The sequence below is a fragment of the Carassius gibelio genome, chromosome B4 (genome assembly GCF_023724105.1).
Source record: "Carassius gibelio isolate Cgi1373 ecotype wild population from Czech Republic chromosome B4, carGib1.2-hapl.c, whole genome shotgun sequence".
NCBI lineage: Eukaryota > Metazoa > Chordata > Actinopteri > Cypriniformes > Cyprinidae > Carassius > Carassius gibelio.
The window spans coordinates 18,094,283-18,109,490 of NC_068399.1; the positions used below are offsets into that span (position 1 = coordinate 18,094,283).

At 38.1% G+C, this 15,208-nt stretch overlaps 1 protein-coding gene across 1 annotated transcript in view; it reads right to left on the bottom strand.

Annotated features, from left to right (window-relative positions):
- Window positions 1-24: 24 nt before the first annotated feature.
- Window positions 25-15,208, bottom strand: part of exoc4 (exocyst complex component 4) — a 112,442-nt gene continuing 97,258 nt past the window's right edge. The window contains exons 15-18 of the mRNA XM_052554332.1: window positions 11,460-11,601; window positions 9,729-9,907; window positions 9,489-9,648; window positions 25-1,695 (exon numbers count right to left, since the gene is read on the bottom strand). Coding sequence (XP_052410292.1) covers window positions 1,458-1,695; window positions 9,489-9,648; window positions 9,729-9,907; window positions 11,460-11,601 — 719 coding nt within the window. The 3' untranslated portion in view covers window positions 25-1,457. The remainder of the gene's footprint in view (window positions 1,696-9,488; window positions 9,649-9,728; window positions 9,908-11,459; window positions 11,602-15,208) is intronic.

Here is a 15,208-nt window from a genome sequence, read left to right on the forward strand (position 1 = left end):
TAGGATTGATAGTACAAACTATCGTTTCTGTTATATTCATTTATTTTCATTTTGACATTACCATAGGCAAAATTCACTTCAAATCCAGTAGTTTCAGAGGCTCCTCAGGACTTTTAAGCAATCAATTGAAATTTACAAGCATGTACATGAACATCTCAAATGCTATTAATAGCTAAACACAAAATACATACTACAAATACAGAAAAAACAAAGCCATGAAATAGTGTTGCTCTGACATACTTCATCAGATTGTTTGGAACATGTTTGGAACAGTAATATCTAAATGAATGAAAGTTGCATGGTGTAATGCTAAACAGGAGTGCTTGAGCCAGTCACCTCATTTAAACCCCACTGAGGACCGATAATGGCTTAAACATACAAATCCACACACATCTGTCCTTGCCTGTATCCGTTTAGTGAGCTATAACGAAGGCAGACATGACATTTTTAATTTCTAACCACTGCTCCAACACATCTTCAACATCCACACAATTCTAATGTGCTAAGAATATGAAAGATCATCGCTTTGTCTCTCTCTGTGGCAACCTGGTGGCAATTATTGATTCAAGTTGTTGAGTCATTTTGATGGATCGCTCGGGTGGCTTCCTGCTTAACGCCTGTGTTCTGTATCGATGGCTTTCTCTCTTGCTCTATTCTTCATAATTAATGAACTAAAAATAGCCTAGAACAGAGCACGAGCGATCTGGTGTTGTGGCTGTTTGAACAAGGAATAAGAGGTTCAGATTAAAATTAAAGCAGACACAGTCGAAGGGCCGATATTGGAATATATCGACATCAAGGCTTAGAAAATAATTTCTTTAACTGTTTAAACAACCAGAGATAACAGTGATGTCATAACGGCATCATGACATCACAATCAATGACTGTCATAATTAACAAAAACATGCACACGCAATTATACCTGCAAAAAGTAGGGAGAAATTTAAACTGAACTGGGTTTGCGATTCCTATTTCCTCTGAAGCAAAAAGAACAAATCAACAAGCGGCAGGCGAGCGGTTTCTTTTTTTTTTCTGATAAAAAAAAGCCTGCCTTTCTAATCTGGCATCTGTTATTCCAGGCACAGGCTGCGGCCGGCCATGGGAGAGACGGCATGCTGGAAGATTTTATAATTGAGAGCAGAGGTTTGATAAAGTAAGAAAATGAGCCGAAAATGTCCCCAAGCCACAATGAAAGAACCCGTCCTCTCGCTCTGAAAGGTGTAGCCTGGTTTAACCAGAAAAGATACAAGGGATTCATTTATTAGAACATGTCTGTGTGTGCATTTGTGTGTGCAAAGCCCTGGTCAGAAATCTATCTTACAAATGAAAGTGAGAAAAGGAAACCACTTTAATGTTTGCTTGAAAGTGTGACTCGACTCAAAGCTTGCGACAGTAACGATTTGACAGTAACGTGGACCCTTTCAGAGCGTTAGTAGATATAGTTTAAATGTGCGCGTCTAGACTGTAGTGATCTTCTTATCCTTGGTAGCCTGTTTGATGGCAGCCTGTTCGCATATGATCTCCTTGAGGCGCTGCAGCCGCATGTTCTGCACGGTCAGGTCTCCCACGCCTGTCTGGCTGCGGTGGAGGAGACTCAAAGCATTGATGTACTCCAGCTCTGTGTAGCGCACCCCTTGATCAACCACCAGGTTTAGCAGCTCGTCGGCTGTATTATACAGCATCTCATAGTACTGCCTGCAGAGAAAGACACAAGAATAAAAGAGTTGCTGTTATTTCAGAGAGTGCCATTCAGGGTTGTGAAGTGTCGCTGAACTCACATGTCACATTGGTGTTTGCAGAATTATATAATATAGAATAAATGAAAGATAATTAAAAAATTTTTTATCGTAATTCAAAATTGTACCTTATTGTGATGCTATGCATTCACAAAACTTGTTGAGAACATCAAACCATTTTTCCATGACCCCTTTGGCCCAAACATGCTGTTGACCAATGGAATGGAACAACATGCATTAAACATTAGACATACTGTAAAGTTCAAGGAGACAACTTACACATGAGTATGCATACACACACCCACACAAAGGGCTTGCAACTTCTATTTCTGCAGCAGAGGCACATTTGTAACAGGGGTGATAAGAGCTGAATGTGTTTTGACCCCATCAGAGCAGACGACTCCTCCGAATCTCTCTCTCATGCTGCATTACTCAGGCACACAGAAAAGGCCTTAGCCAGCAGGACTCTCTCTAACTCCCCTATCAAGCTGGCACACTCCTCCAGGTGCTCAGAGACTTCTGGCCCATTTTACACAACCTCTCGCTTTAAAGGTGCTCCGTACAGAGCGAACACTGGCAGAAATGGCCAATTTTAGTCTTTTCATGATGAAGCACGTGTAAATTTTTAAAGACATGCCAGACATCATAAAGGCCTCAGGTCAGGAACCTCTGGAGAACCATGGAGATGCTACTATAATACAAAGATATTTTACTGAAACAGCTATATGTGTTATATGGTGCATAATTTGGTGCTTAGCATATCTAATTAAATTCCAATAATCAAAAGTCTGACTCGTATATATTAGATATCTACACAACAATTTTTTTTCCTCCAAAGTTTCTATTTATGAAATTTAATGAGAAATTCTAAATAAAAAATACCAAATCGAAATGAACAACAAAAGGAGATATCAGTGCTGTATCGATACTGCATACACGATTCAACTTTGTAAATGAAACAAAGATTAGTTTGCGCAAGTTGCAATTTCAGAATAAAAAAAATTTCCACACCAATTTTCGTTTTTCAGGTGTAGAGATTTGGTGTTTTTTTTAATTTATTTTTTAACTTAAATTAGTATTTAACACCTAGAAACCAACCAGAAAACCTAGCAAGATGCTAAACCCACTCAGCAACACCTAAGTAACTGTATAGCAATGCCTTTGCGACAAACCACAACATCCTAGCAACTGTAACAGCTCAAAAAATAAAATAAAAAATAAAATAAAATAAACTTTCAAATCTATAGGCAAACTTTACAGTCTAAGGCCAATTTTACAGTGGAGGCGGTTTAAAACAAACTCAGCAAGACTTTATTCCATTTCTTGAAGATTATCAGGGAAATGTAATGGAATCCAAACAGACGATCAGTCCACTAGCTGGAAATGGAGCGCTAAATGAAAGACAGAAACACATGCTCAAATATCTCAGAGATCTGCTGTCTTCTACTAAACCTTCTCGGTGAAGAAGACTTTGGAAATAATGTACTTAAGTTCTTGGAAATAATGGTGTTGCCCTTACGCCACTAAAATGCTGAGCTCTAATGCTGCAGATTAACACTAACATGAAAAATCAAGTGATCGCAGCATATTCAGCCGGTAGAAAAGTCCAGATTCAACCCATAAGACGCTGAAAAGCTTGCCAAAAAGTGTGAATGTGAGTACAAGTGCACCTGCAGGACAGAGAGAGGGCAGTTCCATTAACCCCCATTCATCTCTGACACTGAAAAAACACAGCCATTTATAACAGTCCTGACAGTACAGTGTCCCAGTAACCCTTCCTGTGCCGGGGCGTTAATCCACCAGACCTGGGCTGTCTGCTCATTAAAGCTCAAAACAGCACAAAAGATTTAAAGAAAATCCAAACTTGCCTGTTTAAATGGATAGTATTCTAAAAATGGAATTGTATCAGTATTAACATTCTTTCTTCCATGAACACTAATGATTTGTTTTTAAAGAATATCCAAATAATTCTTACATAACAATATAATAAAAGTGAATATATAATATACATTGTTGTTCTATTAATATTTACTGACAATTACAGTATTAATTAATATTTTGAATTAACTTTTATTTTTATTTTTCAGGTTTTAATTAGAATTTTAGTTTCGTACGTTTAGGTTTGCAATTCTGTTATGTGCTTTTGACATTTTTATTGGTTCTTGACTATTTTATTTTTTTATTTGTTCCCATTATTCAATTTGGCTTTAATTGATTTTTATTTCAGTTTTAGTTTGAGTAATTTTAGTACTTGATGTCAAATTTTTCAAATGCTATTTCAGCTTTATTTCAACAATGCAAATGATTTTGAACTGTTTTAACTGTTAACAAGACACTTTTCAAACAGCAGTTATATATAGTACTCGCCAAGCAATTTCATGGGGTCTTAAGCCAACATAAAGAGGGCAGCTGTCAATTTGTGCGCTTCTGTATGTTTGTTTGTTTGTTAGATTGGTGTGCCAACTATGACATTCTCCACACTTCATTTCACACACATTTAAAAGCATTTAGGGAAACGGCGGCGAGTTGCTAATCTGATTAACTCTCCGTGGCTTTTAAGACCACCTCCTTTCCTCTCCTCTCTCAATCCTCTCTCCCATTAGAACATAATAAAGAGCAGGAACTTCACACATAGAACCTGCACCTGTGTGTGTGTTTGTTTTCTGAGTGCCATTAAGTTTTAATTAGACTGTTTCTGTGTGTACAGTAGTGCATACAAAGGGTATTAAGCTAATTTATGATGCATGCGGTGAAGGACGCAGGGAGATGTATGTTGGCGCGAAGGGAGATGGTGAAAAAAAACTTGAATCAGCACAATTCATTTCCTCCAATTTCCAGCATGTACAATATTAAAGCCATTAAGGGCTGCTTCTGTCAGCGCATTCTCAGCAACACATTAGTAAGCGGCTGAGAGAGAGAGAGAGAGAGAGAGAGAGAGATGCCCAAGACGATCCTCTCCATCAAACAGAACACACATACTTGTTCCAACAGTTACAAATGCCAATGCTTTCTGTGCAAAAGAGCATATTAGGCTTTCAGGACATTCCCTCCTGCATGCCTGACAGGTCCGATTTTCCTGTTAATGGGAACATTTTGCAGACGGGCTGCTCTTTTATCAGCTGCTCCGGTCTAAAGTGAGGTGAGACTTCTGACCATGGTCTACATATTTTAAAAAAAACTCAACAGGAGAGGTCTGGGATATTTTTTTTAGCTTTCAATTAGATAAATAATCATTTCAACCCAATTGCAGTTAGCGAAAATGTTAAAAACCTGACAGAAATAAAATATAAAGTACTGTTAATATATTACAGAATGGAAATTATGATTTATTCTGATAATTTTAAACTTATAAGTGTCAATATACAGTAATAAACAGTAACATTTATTTACATATATTTTGCTACTAGTTTTAATGCAAAAAAAGAGACTTCAGTAAGTATTGTTGAGAGATGATGAAAATAAATGACTGAATTTAGAATCAATGAATCATTACATTTATAGAACATATTTATTGAAATGGATAGTTTGATCAGATCCACAGGAATAAACTGAAATCTATTTTTACCGGGCAAATGCAAAGCACATCAAAATCACTGCAATAGTCAAAGTGTTGCCTAATTGTATAATAGCATCAAAAATCAATTATTTTCATAATAGCTACACAGTGGTGTCCAATGGAAGTTAGATTTTCATGGCATCTTATTACTGAAGTGATAACCGTGAAGTCAAAAACATCGCATAACGGTGAACAAATGCGGAAAATACAGAGCAATACATCTAGATAAACTAAACGAAAACAGATATGGAGAAAGCCTCATGTGACTCGCACATGTGCAAACAGAAAGACCAATGTGCTGTCAAGTGCAGCTGTCGGTTTGTTTTGTGGTTATCGAGAGCGCAGTGCAGCCGCGGCGTAAACAGTCCAAGCCGTCACCCTGACACGCTGACTAAATGTCGTTTTTCCAGAAGCCTTTACAAATGGCCTCACAAGACAGGTGCTTTTCCAACAGCTTGACCTCTGACCCATACGTGTCAGTCAGCCAGGCTCCTAACAGTTCCTAACAAATTCCCCTTTTCTTACTGAATGAGAGAGCATGGTTTAGATTGTACACTGGAAAAGAGAGAACGTGATCAGCATGGCTGCTCCTCACTGCAGCATATTCTGCCATTTAGTAAGAAAGAGACTGACCTTGTGACATTTTTAGGACTTTTTGAGAACTCCCAGTGTTTTTTATATTTATTTTTTAAATACATCTGCATGGAAAACTTTACTTCAGAATGTCTAAACTTCTGGTTTAGAATTGAGTTCATGTACTCAGTCAGTCAGGGGTGCATTGTTAGCTAACTATGGTATTACGTTCCATTGAACTCTTTTGGTAATGACACAACTTGCTACCATAGTTGCTTTTGGGAAACACAACCTAGATTATAACTAATGATTTCAGGCATTACTTGCCATTTTTGTGTACAATAGGCATCAGATGGTCCAGTGAGTAAAACAGTTGCTAGTAGACTTTCCTATCCAACTGCACCAGGTGGGGGATCAAGTAAGCTTTACTGTCTGCACTCCCATTGGTTGCCAGCCACATTACATCATTGCCTATTTGCAAAAAGTAAAAATAATAATAATAATAAAAAAAACTTGATAAAGTAGCTGCCAACTTATGCATCAACAAAATGTTGATTTAATGTTTTTGAAAGAAGCCTATTACGCTTGCATCAAGTCTGCATTTATTTGAGCAAAAACAATACTATTTTAAAATATTACAATTTAAAATAACTGTTTTCTATTTTAATACATTTAAGTGTAATTTATTCCTGTGATGCAGAGATACATTTTTAGCTACCATTTCTCCAATCTTCAGTGTCACATGATCTTTTAGAAATCATTATAATATGCTGATTTGCTGTTTAAGAAACATTTCTTGTGAATCACTATTGATTTTTTTTTCAGTCAAAACTCAAAAGAACTGCAATTTGGAATTATAATATATGTATCTACTGATTCAAAATGCGGATCATACAGATGTATAAATAGGTTCTGGGATAGTTTGTCCTTATGTTATGACAGATTCTATCCATTTCAGATCTTTAACTAATATACAGTAACACTGGAGTTAAAAACACATACATACATCACAAACAGCAGTTTCTTGCCAGGTCTGGGTGAAGTTGATTAGACATTACTGAGGCACCTGCAGGACTCTGGGACATGGCCTGGCTCAGTCTAGGGCTGTGAGCAGATGGTGTGTGTGTGTATGTGTATGAGCATGTAGCGAAAGTAAAAGCACTCTGGTTTTGCTTAGGGACTGGACCAACACCATGCGCGCAAGGTCATTTCAATGAAAAACTACTAGTGAAGTTGTTTACTCCTGATTTAAACATCAAAACCTCCGGCAGTAGCCCTGCGCACTCAAATTACACTTTTGTACTCTTAAATAAATAAATGTGCTAACTGCTCAGTTTCTTTCTACACTGACGCAGTGTTCCTCATCACTAGATGGCACTGTGACCAAAGCCTGCCGTAGGAGAAGAGTGCCGCTGGGTTTGGCCACTGCACTGCTCAGCTTTAACTCAAATCGATGGTTATTACTGTGTCTTTGGCCCAGTCGCCCACAGCAAGCATTCAGATGGGAGAGTGGCCAACGATTCCCCTTCTTCCTCATGGGCCTTTCTCCATCTCCCAGCATCCACATATATGCCTCCATCTCTCGCAATGAATCCCTCAACACAACGGCGTTTACACACTCAAAGCTGAATGTAAATGACAAGGGTACAGCTGCAAAAGTCTAGTGCTATATTGCTCCTTTATTATCTTGTTCATGAGGATAATAACAAAGTATTCATAAGGGGTTTACAGAGAGATGCGCTCTCTGCTGTGTGTGTGTGTTTGTGTGTTGGAGGGGTCAATCAGAGGAGCCTTGATAGAGCAAACAATGTACTGTAATTCCAGTCACCACCTGTACCACCCATACATCACATGACATCATATATGAAGGAGAGAGACAGAGAGAGAGTTGGGGGGGGGTCAATAAGCCAGCGCTGTAATAATCATGCAAGAAATCCGCCGGGTATTGATTCCCATTGTTTGTACAGCAAAATGCACATTACTCCATTTAATTTAACTGCCCTGACAGTGATCTTCCCATAAAAATATAGAAACATGCTGTTAGTTATAGGCTGACTGGAAAGAGCTGATATTTATTAACTGAACCCCCTGCCCCCCCCACCCCAACCTTCAATGTTTTAAACCTTTTCATTAACTGGAAAAGAATGCAAAACTAAACATTCAAATGACTTGAAAACAAACAAAATAATAATTACAATTTTACACATTTACATGTGTGTGCGCGTGAGTAAAGAGGCTCATTATCTGTTAATTGTGTTTATCTAGATTAATTTCTCTATATTTTCTTCTTTGTTCGTATTTATGTGATGTTCATTACTTCAAAAATCCCAGGGAAATTAGCTTTAGTTTTAAAAATGATTTATATAAAAATACTAATAAAAGATTATACTAAGTATTAAAGTAAATATAAAAAGGTTCCTATTATGTTTTTTAAACTTTAGTTAGTATTGTAATGTTGCATAAAAAAGATCTGCAAAGTTACAAAGCTCAAAGTCCACTTCAAAAGGAGATATTTTATTTAACATAAATCACTTTTCATAAACTACAACGAACGACTAGTTTGGACTACAACAATATTTTCTGGGATTTGTGACATCACAAATAATGACGAATGGGACATGGCTGGTTGAGCAGCACTAGAGAAGACAATGAGTGTTATTACTAAAGCCCCTTTCATACTGCACATTGGACCTGGAAAACTGACGGGTTGAATTCTGTGTAAAAGACAGTTCCGGGACTGATCCCAGGTCGGGGACCTAGTAATATTGCTGGGTTAAGTCCCGGAAAAAAGAGCTCTGTGTGAACAAAAGCCAGATCTAATGCCGTGTCGTAGTGATAACACACATTATCGCGCGACTCTTTTAGCGGGTGTTTTGAAGGCAGATCAATTTTCGCGAAAAAAAAATATGTGCAAACTGTAATGAATCAGAATGATCAGTTAGCTCCTCAGTTTCCACGCTGAAGCTAATATCGTTCAGCTTAAGTGAAAGTTAACGTGCCTAGCGTTTTTGATTCGTACATTATATGTCACACCCTGATGTCACTTGTCTTTACAAATTGTCTTTACAGGACTTTTACAGGTTGCGTGTGAACGCACACACATATTCTGGGTAATCATTGGCAGTGTGAAAAAGCAAAATCTAGCGACCCGGGAACAACTGTCGGGACACATTACCCGTATATTTGCCGGAATCGCAGTGTGAAAGGGGCTTATGTCTATCTAGCGCCACCTTCTCCATTTTTCTTGATGTTGTTTTTGTTATGGAAACGACAGGTCTTGCTACTCGCTTGTCATTGGACAGCTGTCAAAAAGGCGCTTAACGTAGGGCTTTTTTTCCCAGAAAAGTTGAACTTTTTTTAAACTTGAAAAGATACTCTGAGCTGCAGAACAAGACACTGACAGTGACACTTAAAAAAGCGCTCATTACTTTTCTGAAAACGCGGGTTACTCCATAGGATTTCAATATAAATAAGACGCTGGTAGCTTCAAAAAAGACGACAAGTGTGAACATAGCTTTTTATACGATTTCATTAAACCTACTGGCTGAGGAGTTGCTCAGGCAAGCTGATTTTGAAATGATGTCGTTTTGCACATCCCTACCGAGAATAGTTATGTATTCTACCTGGCAAAATCCAGATCAGCCTCGCGTGACATGGTGATGTTCGTCAGGTTCTGCTGGAGCACAAAGATATTTCTGCACATCTTCTTGATGCCGGACTCACTGATGCGCTTGAAGTACTGAGCTCCGTTTATCAGAATACAAGAGATCAGGTGACCCAGACCTGCACCGAGACAGGAAGATAGTCAGAAAAGAAATAATGCTTCAGGCATCAGCTTCCTGTTGAGGCAAGAAGTCACTCACCTTCAAAGATGTACTGAAACTTGTGCTGCTGCAGGGCGGCTCCCATCACTTCCTCTATGGCACTGATGTCCTTATTCAGCTTCACCACCAGGGGGTCGTAGTCCATGCTGGCTGCATTAGCCACGATGGCGTAGTTTCCTTGTTTTGCCAAAGGGATCAGATAATGGAAACAGTGGACCCTGATGGGGCAGAGACGACAGGCACGGAATGACAATTACCAACTGTGACAGATAAGAACTTTCCTGAAGCTTGAGATATGACTTGTTTGAATTCACACAGGATTTCACCTAAAAATGAATAATTTCCACATGAAAAACTCTTTTCATCAGACTTTCCTGGAAAACTGCAATTAAGATGCCTTTGATCATGTGCATTAATTAATTTCATTAATTAATTAATTTCACATTTGGTATATTTTGTATTAGTTTGTATTAATGCCCCGTATGACTTATAAGCCTACAGTATTAAGGTCAAAAATAATAAATAAATAGAATAACTAATTAATTAATTTATAGTACAACTATATATATATATATATATATATATATATATATATATATATATATATATATATATATATATATATATATATATATATATATATATATATATATATATATATATATACACATATACATATACATATACATATACATATACATACACATACACACACACAGTATAAATACATTTTACTTATTGGTTCATTTATCTGTTATAAAATATAAATTATACATTATACACACAACCACATACTATACATTAATATTATAATAAATAAATTAATTTTATTATGTTTCAATAATAAGAACAACTTTTTATGAATAATATTTACAGATAATAAAATCTACACATTTCCCCTAAAATTCTGTTGGAAAATTTAGAGCATTTCTACATAATCTATCCTCAGGGTTTTACCACATAATCTAAATTACCATTAAATGTAAGAAATAATGAAAACCAGTTTGAACATGTGAGTTATTGTTATCATCTGCGAGTAGTGTTAATGTCATCGGTCCACAGAGAAATGCCAGATGCTGGTAGTGGATATCTCGCTTTACTCTATAAAGGCTGAATGAACTGGGATGATGGAACATCCTAGGAGCAGGTGCATGTGTGTTTGGGGGGGGGGGGGGGGGGTGCAATCTGTGAAGTGTTCATGGACTAATAAACCTGCGTATAGGTGCACAAAGAAAGAGCATTCTTGAGACAGAAAGAGAGAGAAGGTGAGATGGAGACGTTTCCATAATGGCCTCCAACAGCCCTGCAATAAACCTCCTCTTTCTCATTCAGCATTAGAATAGCTTTAAGCGAAGGCGCCCGCTACCAAACCATAAAGCCTGCATCCTCTTCTTCTTACCTTCTCTTATAGCTTAATTTACCCTCAAGCACTGTCAGGGGAAATTTGCTTGATGGAAAAAGTCAATAACGCGTAGCATGGGAGCTGCAAGTTATTGTTTCCAAATCATAAACAGGATCGCATAAGCTAAATGATATCAGAGAATAATCAGGCGAGCGGAAGGGAGGGTCTGTGGAGGAGGGCAGCAGAGTGAATGACCCATCGGTGCTCTTTTGGGCCGGGCAAACTCTTAGGAAGATTTTAAATTACGGCCCATTTAATTCTGATAGAGATGATGGTCTGCAGCATTTAAGTTGTTGTTTGTGTGAAGATATCTTAAGACTTGAGCATGGAGTCCTTCTTTTAGATTGAGATGAAGTGGTCAGACCTACCTGATCTCCAGATGAAGCACCAGAAGGCAGCGGTCAGCGATGTCCTGGAAGGATCTGGAGAGGTCAGTCAAAGTCTGAAGGATCTGCTCTCGATTGCGGACGTTCTCGCTGTTCAGCTGAGCATCTGAGCCTGGGGATACACCTAGACAAAAGAATATAAAAAGAGAGTCTGAGCCATAAAGCAAAACAGAAGAACACATTTATAGCCAGTATACCAACACCATGTGGAAATACTTCTCAGACTTCCTAATAGGTAATGCCAACAGATTTACCAAGCACATGTAGGTATGGTGTTCTGGTGTCGACATATTTCGGCCATGTAATATTTGTTTAATCACTTGCATAATTCAGAAACACCTAGCATAAACACATTGAATTAAACATGAATTTTTCATGTAGAAAGACCTAAATAGTATTTTCTCATAAACATACTCCAATAATGTTTATTTACTTTTTCAAAAAAACTTTTTTTTTTCCCCCAGTGTAGTCAATGAGATGCAAGCACACATATGGTCACAGGATGACTGTGTGTTTGTGGGACACTATGCGATCAATGAGGCACGAGAGATGATGGACACTGACTTCCTGTAACTCTCTGAAGCATGTCTCTGCACTTCTGAAGGTCACTTTCGCACACACACACACACACAAATCTCACGGTATGTAGAGAAGTATTTGTGTGTGGACGTGTTTGCTGTGCTGATGGATGCCGGTTTGCTCACGTAGTGGCTCTGGGTCCCTTGTGTTTGTTCAGGAGAATGGCCACTGCCATTGAGCAATTATATATACACACAGACCAATGTCAAAAGACATGAAAAGAGCCGCAGCACTTGCATATGTGTGTGTTCACTCGGTAGTTAATTACTGTCTGTCTATAACTCTTATTAGAAATAAGGTTTGTAGGAGATAAGGGTGTGTTTGGCATGGAATGATTAAAAACGCTTGAAGACAAGAAGTGCAAATATAGCAGTGATGACCAAGGGGTAGATTAGAGGCACCGGGTCACTGAGGACTGATATGTTATTCCCATATGTGACCTCCCATGTATAACAAAACTGTCAAGCCATTGTAACAAGCAAACAGTCCTATTTGCCAGGGTAAATCAAACGAGTACCAAATCAGTAATTATATTTTTCCCAAAGAGTTCTACACGAATTTACTCACATTCATATAACCTGTTTGACCTTATGTGGAACACAAAAGGAGATGTTTTTGCTGATCTTTTCCTTACAATAAAGGGAGGTGGAGATACTGTGTGTCAAGATGCTAATGACACTGGATCTTGTGTGTCTCATAATCAAGGTTGAATATGTAGAGGCATTGTGTTCAAGAATGAGGTGATGAAGCTTATGAGTAAGGCTGCTTGATTATTTTATAATTATTTCTATTAGTGTAATCATGATTGTTTAACACAATTATGAGTGGGCCACATGACCAAAGATTTATTTAAAGATACCGGTATATTTACTGAATATATATCTTCTGTAAATAAGGTTGCTACTACATCTACATTTTAGATAACAGCGGAATTTCACAATTCTCAATGCCACAGCAGAATACTAGGGTAAGTCTTAAGGTTAAAATGAAAAGTCCTCAAAAACGACTGAAGAATAATTAATAAAATAATATAACAGTCAGTAATACAATAAAAATAAAAACCCACACGATAACACAATTAACAGAGGATACAAATTAAACAAACAGATCAAATGTAAACATAAAACGGCAAGGTCTTCACTGTAAGAACTAAACTTTTTTTTCTTATTAAAGCTATAAAAGTCCTTTAGTCAAGAACAGTGAGTGATTTTCTTTGTCTTCTGTTGTTTGATTAATATTAAACACAGTTGGCAGCAGGAATATTAACCTGTTACCACTTTAAGAGATACACGGATCCAATTTACTGTTACGCATGCATTTCATTCTCAACTGTTTGTGACGATGGTTTACGTGAACAATCACCAAGCATGCATCTTTACGTGCATTTGACCATTCAGGCACACACTATAAGATAAAAGGAAGATCAGTTTAAGTTCTCTTTTGCACTCTTAAAAAACACAAATAAATCCAATTAACTTTAATAAATCAAGCACGTCCTTACGTCACAAGAAGTTTGTGAAGGGGGTGGAATGGGGCACAATAATAGTTTTATCTTGATTATTGAATTATCATAATCGTTGGAGGCCGAAATTGAAATCAAAAGTGTATTTTGATTATTTGCACAGCTCTTTACTGAACTAAACAAAACTATCATACGGCTTTAAAAGACTTGAAATAGAGCAAGCAGGACAAAATACCTTCTATTACTTCACTAATATATTCTAAATTACTATCATTTTATGTTTAAAGAATTTACATTTTTGAGTGTACTATTTGTTGAACTTAATATTTTAATAAATTTATTGTATGTACATAAAATTTATTTTAATATGTTATTTATATAATATGTTATTTATCATATTTATAATATTTTATCATTTTCAATGCCATTTTCAAACAAAGCTAATAGAAACTACTTCACAGCTCTCTATGAAGCCTTTAATCATTATCTGCTTCTGCACAGTCAGCCAAAGTAAAACTGTTCTACCAGTCGGATGCAACCGAAAAATGCTGTTTATTTAAACCAGTTCATCATTTTAGTGAAATCTGGAACTACGCCTTTCATAAACAGCATGATCCCGACATCCAGAGTGTACTACAAATCCAAAGGATGCCAATGCTGCACGCCAATTAACCTGCATGTTTGCATTATGCAGTTGGCGTGAATTCTATCCATGTGTAAAGCTGTTTGTCAAGTTGTGTGTTTATTAACACATGTGTGCTCATGTATACACACGCCAACTGTCAGTGAACGACTGAGTGCAGCGGCATGTGGTAAAGAATGGCTGCTCCACTGAAAGTCTGTGTGTGCCAGGACCCCCTGCCCCAGACCCCCCACTGGGGGCGCGAGAGAGAGATGGGGCCTGCTGTCCATCGCCTCTGAGCTCACCCTGCTGTGACGGTATGATCAAGGCTGCGCCACATGAGGCGGCCAATTTAGAGACACAAACAGACTAACTGAATGTCTTCTTCTGTCTTCCGTTAACTTATAGGCTTTTAAATTTCTTGTATCGGAGGTTGTGTGCTTGCGTAGATGCGAGTCTGTGTGTGTGCGTTGGGCTCATCCAATTATTTCCAAATCCTATCTCGCCTAAGCGTCTGTTCGATGCCATCTGTGAGAGGGTGGCACTCATAAAGACAGAGAGCGAGCGAGAGAGCGGAGATCAATCATTTGCTGATACCCTTCTTTACGACTACGTCCCACTGGCTGTCAGGGTGAAGTTTAAGCACAGCGGCTCAGCCCAAAAACTGCTGTTGAAAAACTGCATCATCTCGCCGCACACCTCCCACCGGCTGTTAAACACCGCGCTCTAATAAACAAGATATCTGACCTCTGCGGCAGCGGAGGGAGAAGGAGAGAGACAGAAGGCTCATGAATGATGCATGTGATTGGCTGAGAGCGTTAATTATTCGGCTGCAGTAACAGCGGTGACATCTGCATGGGGAGAGCCGAGCTCTGTCTGCTGGTGACCTTTGACCTCACTGCGTCAGCACTACGACTTGCCGGTTAAGCCTTCAGGATAGGACTTTAGAGGAGGGAGAAAGAACAGAAAAACAAGTGGTGCCTTCGGTTAAAACTATTCCAGAAATTAAAGTGTGTCTGTGTGCATCCACACACATTATGCTAATAGATGGAAAGCAGACCTTTACTG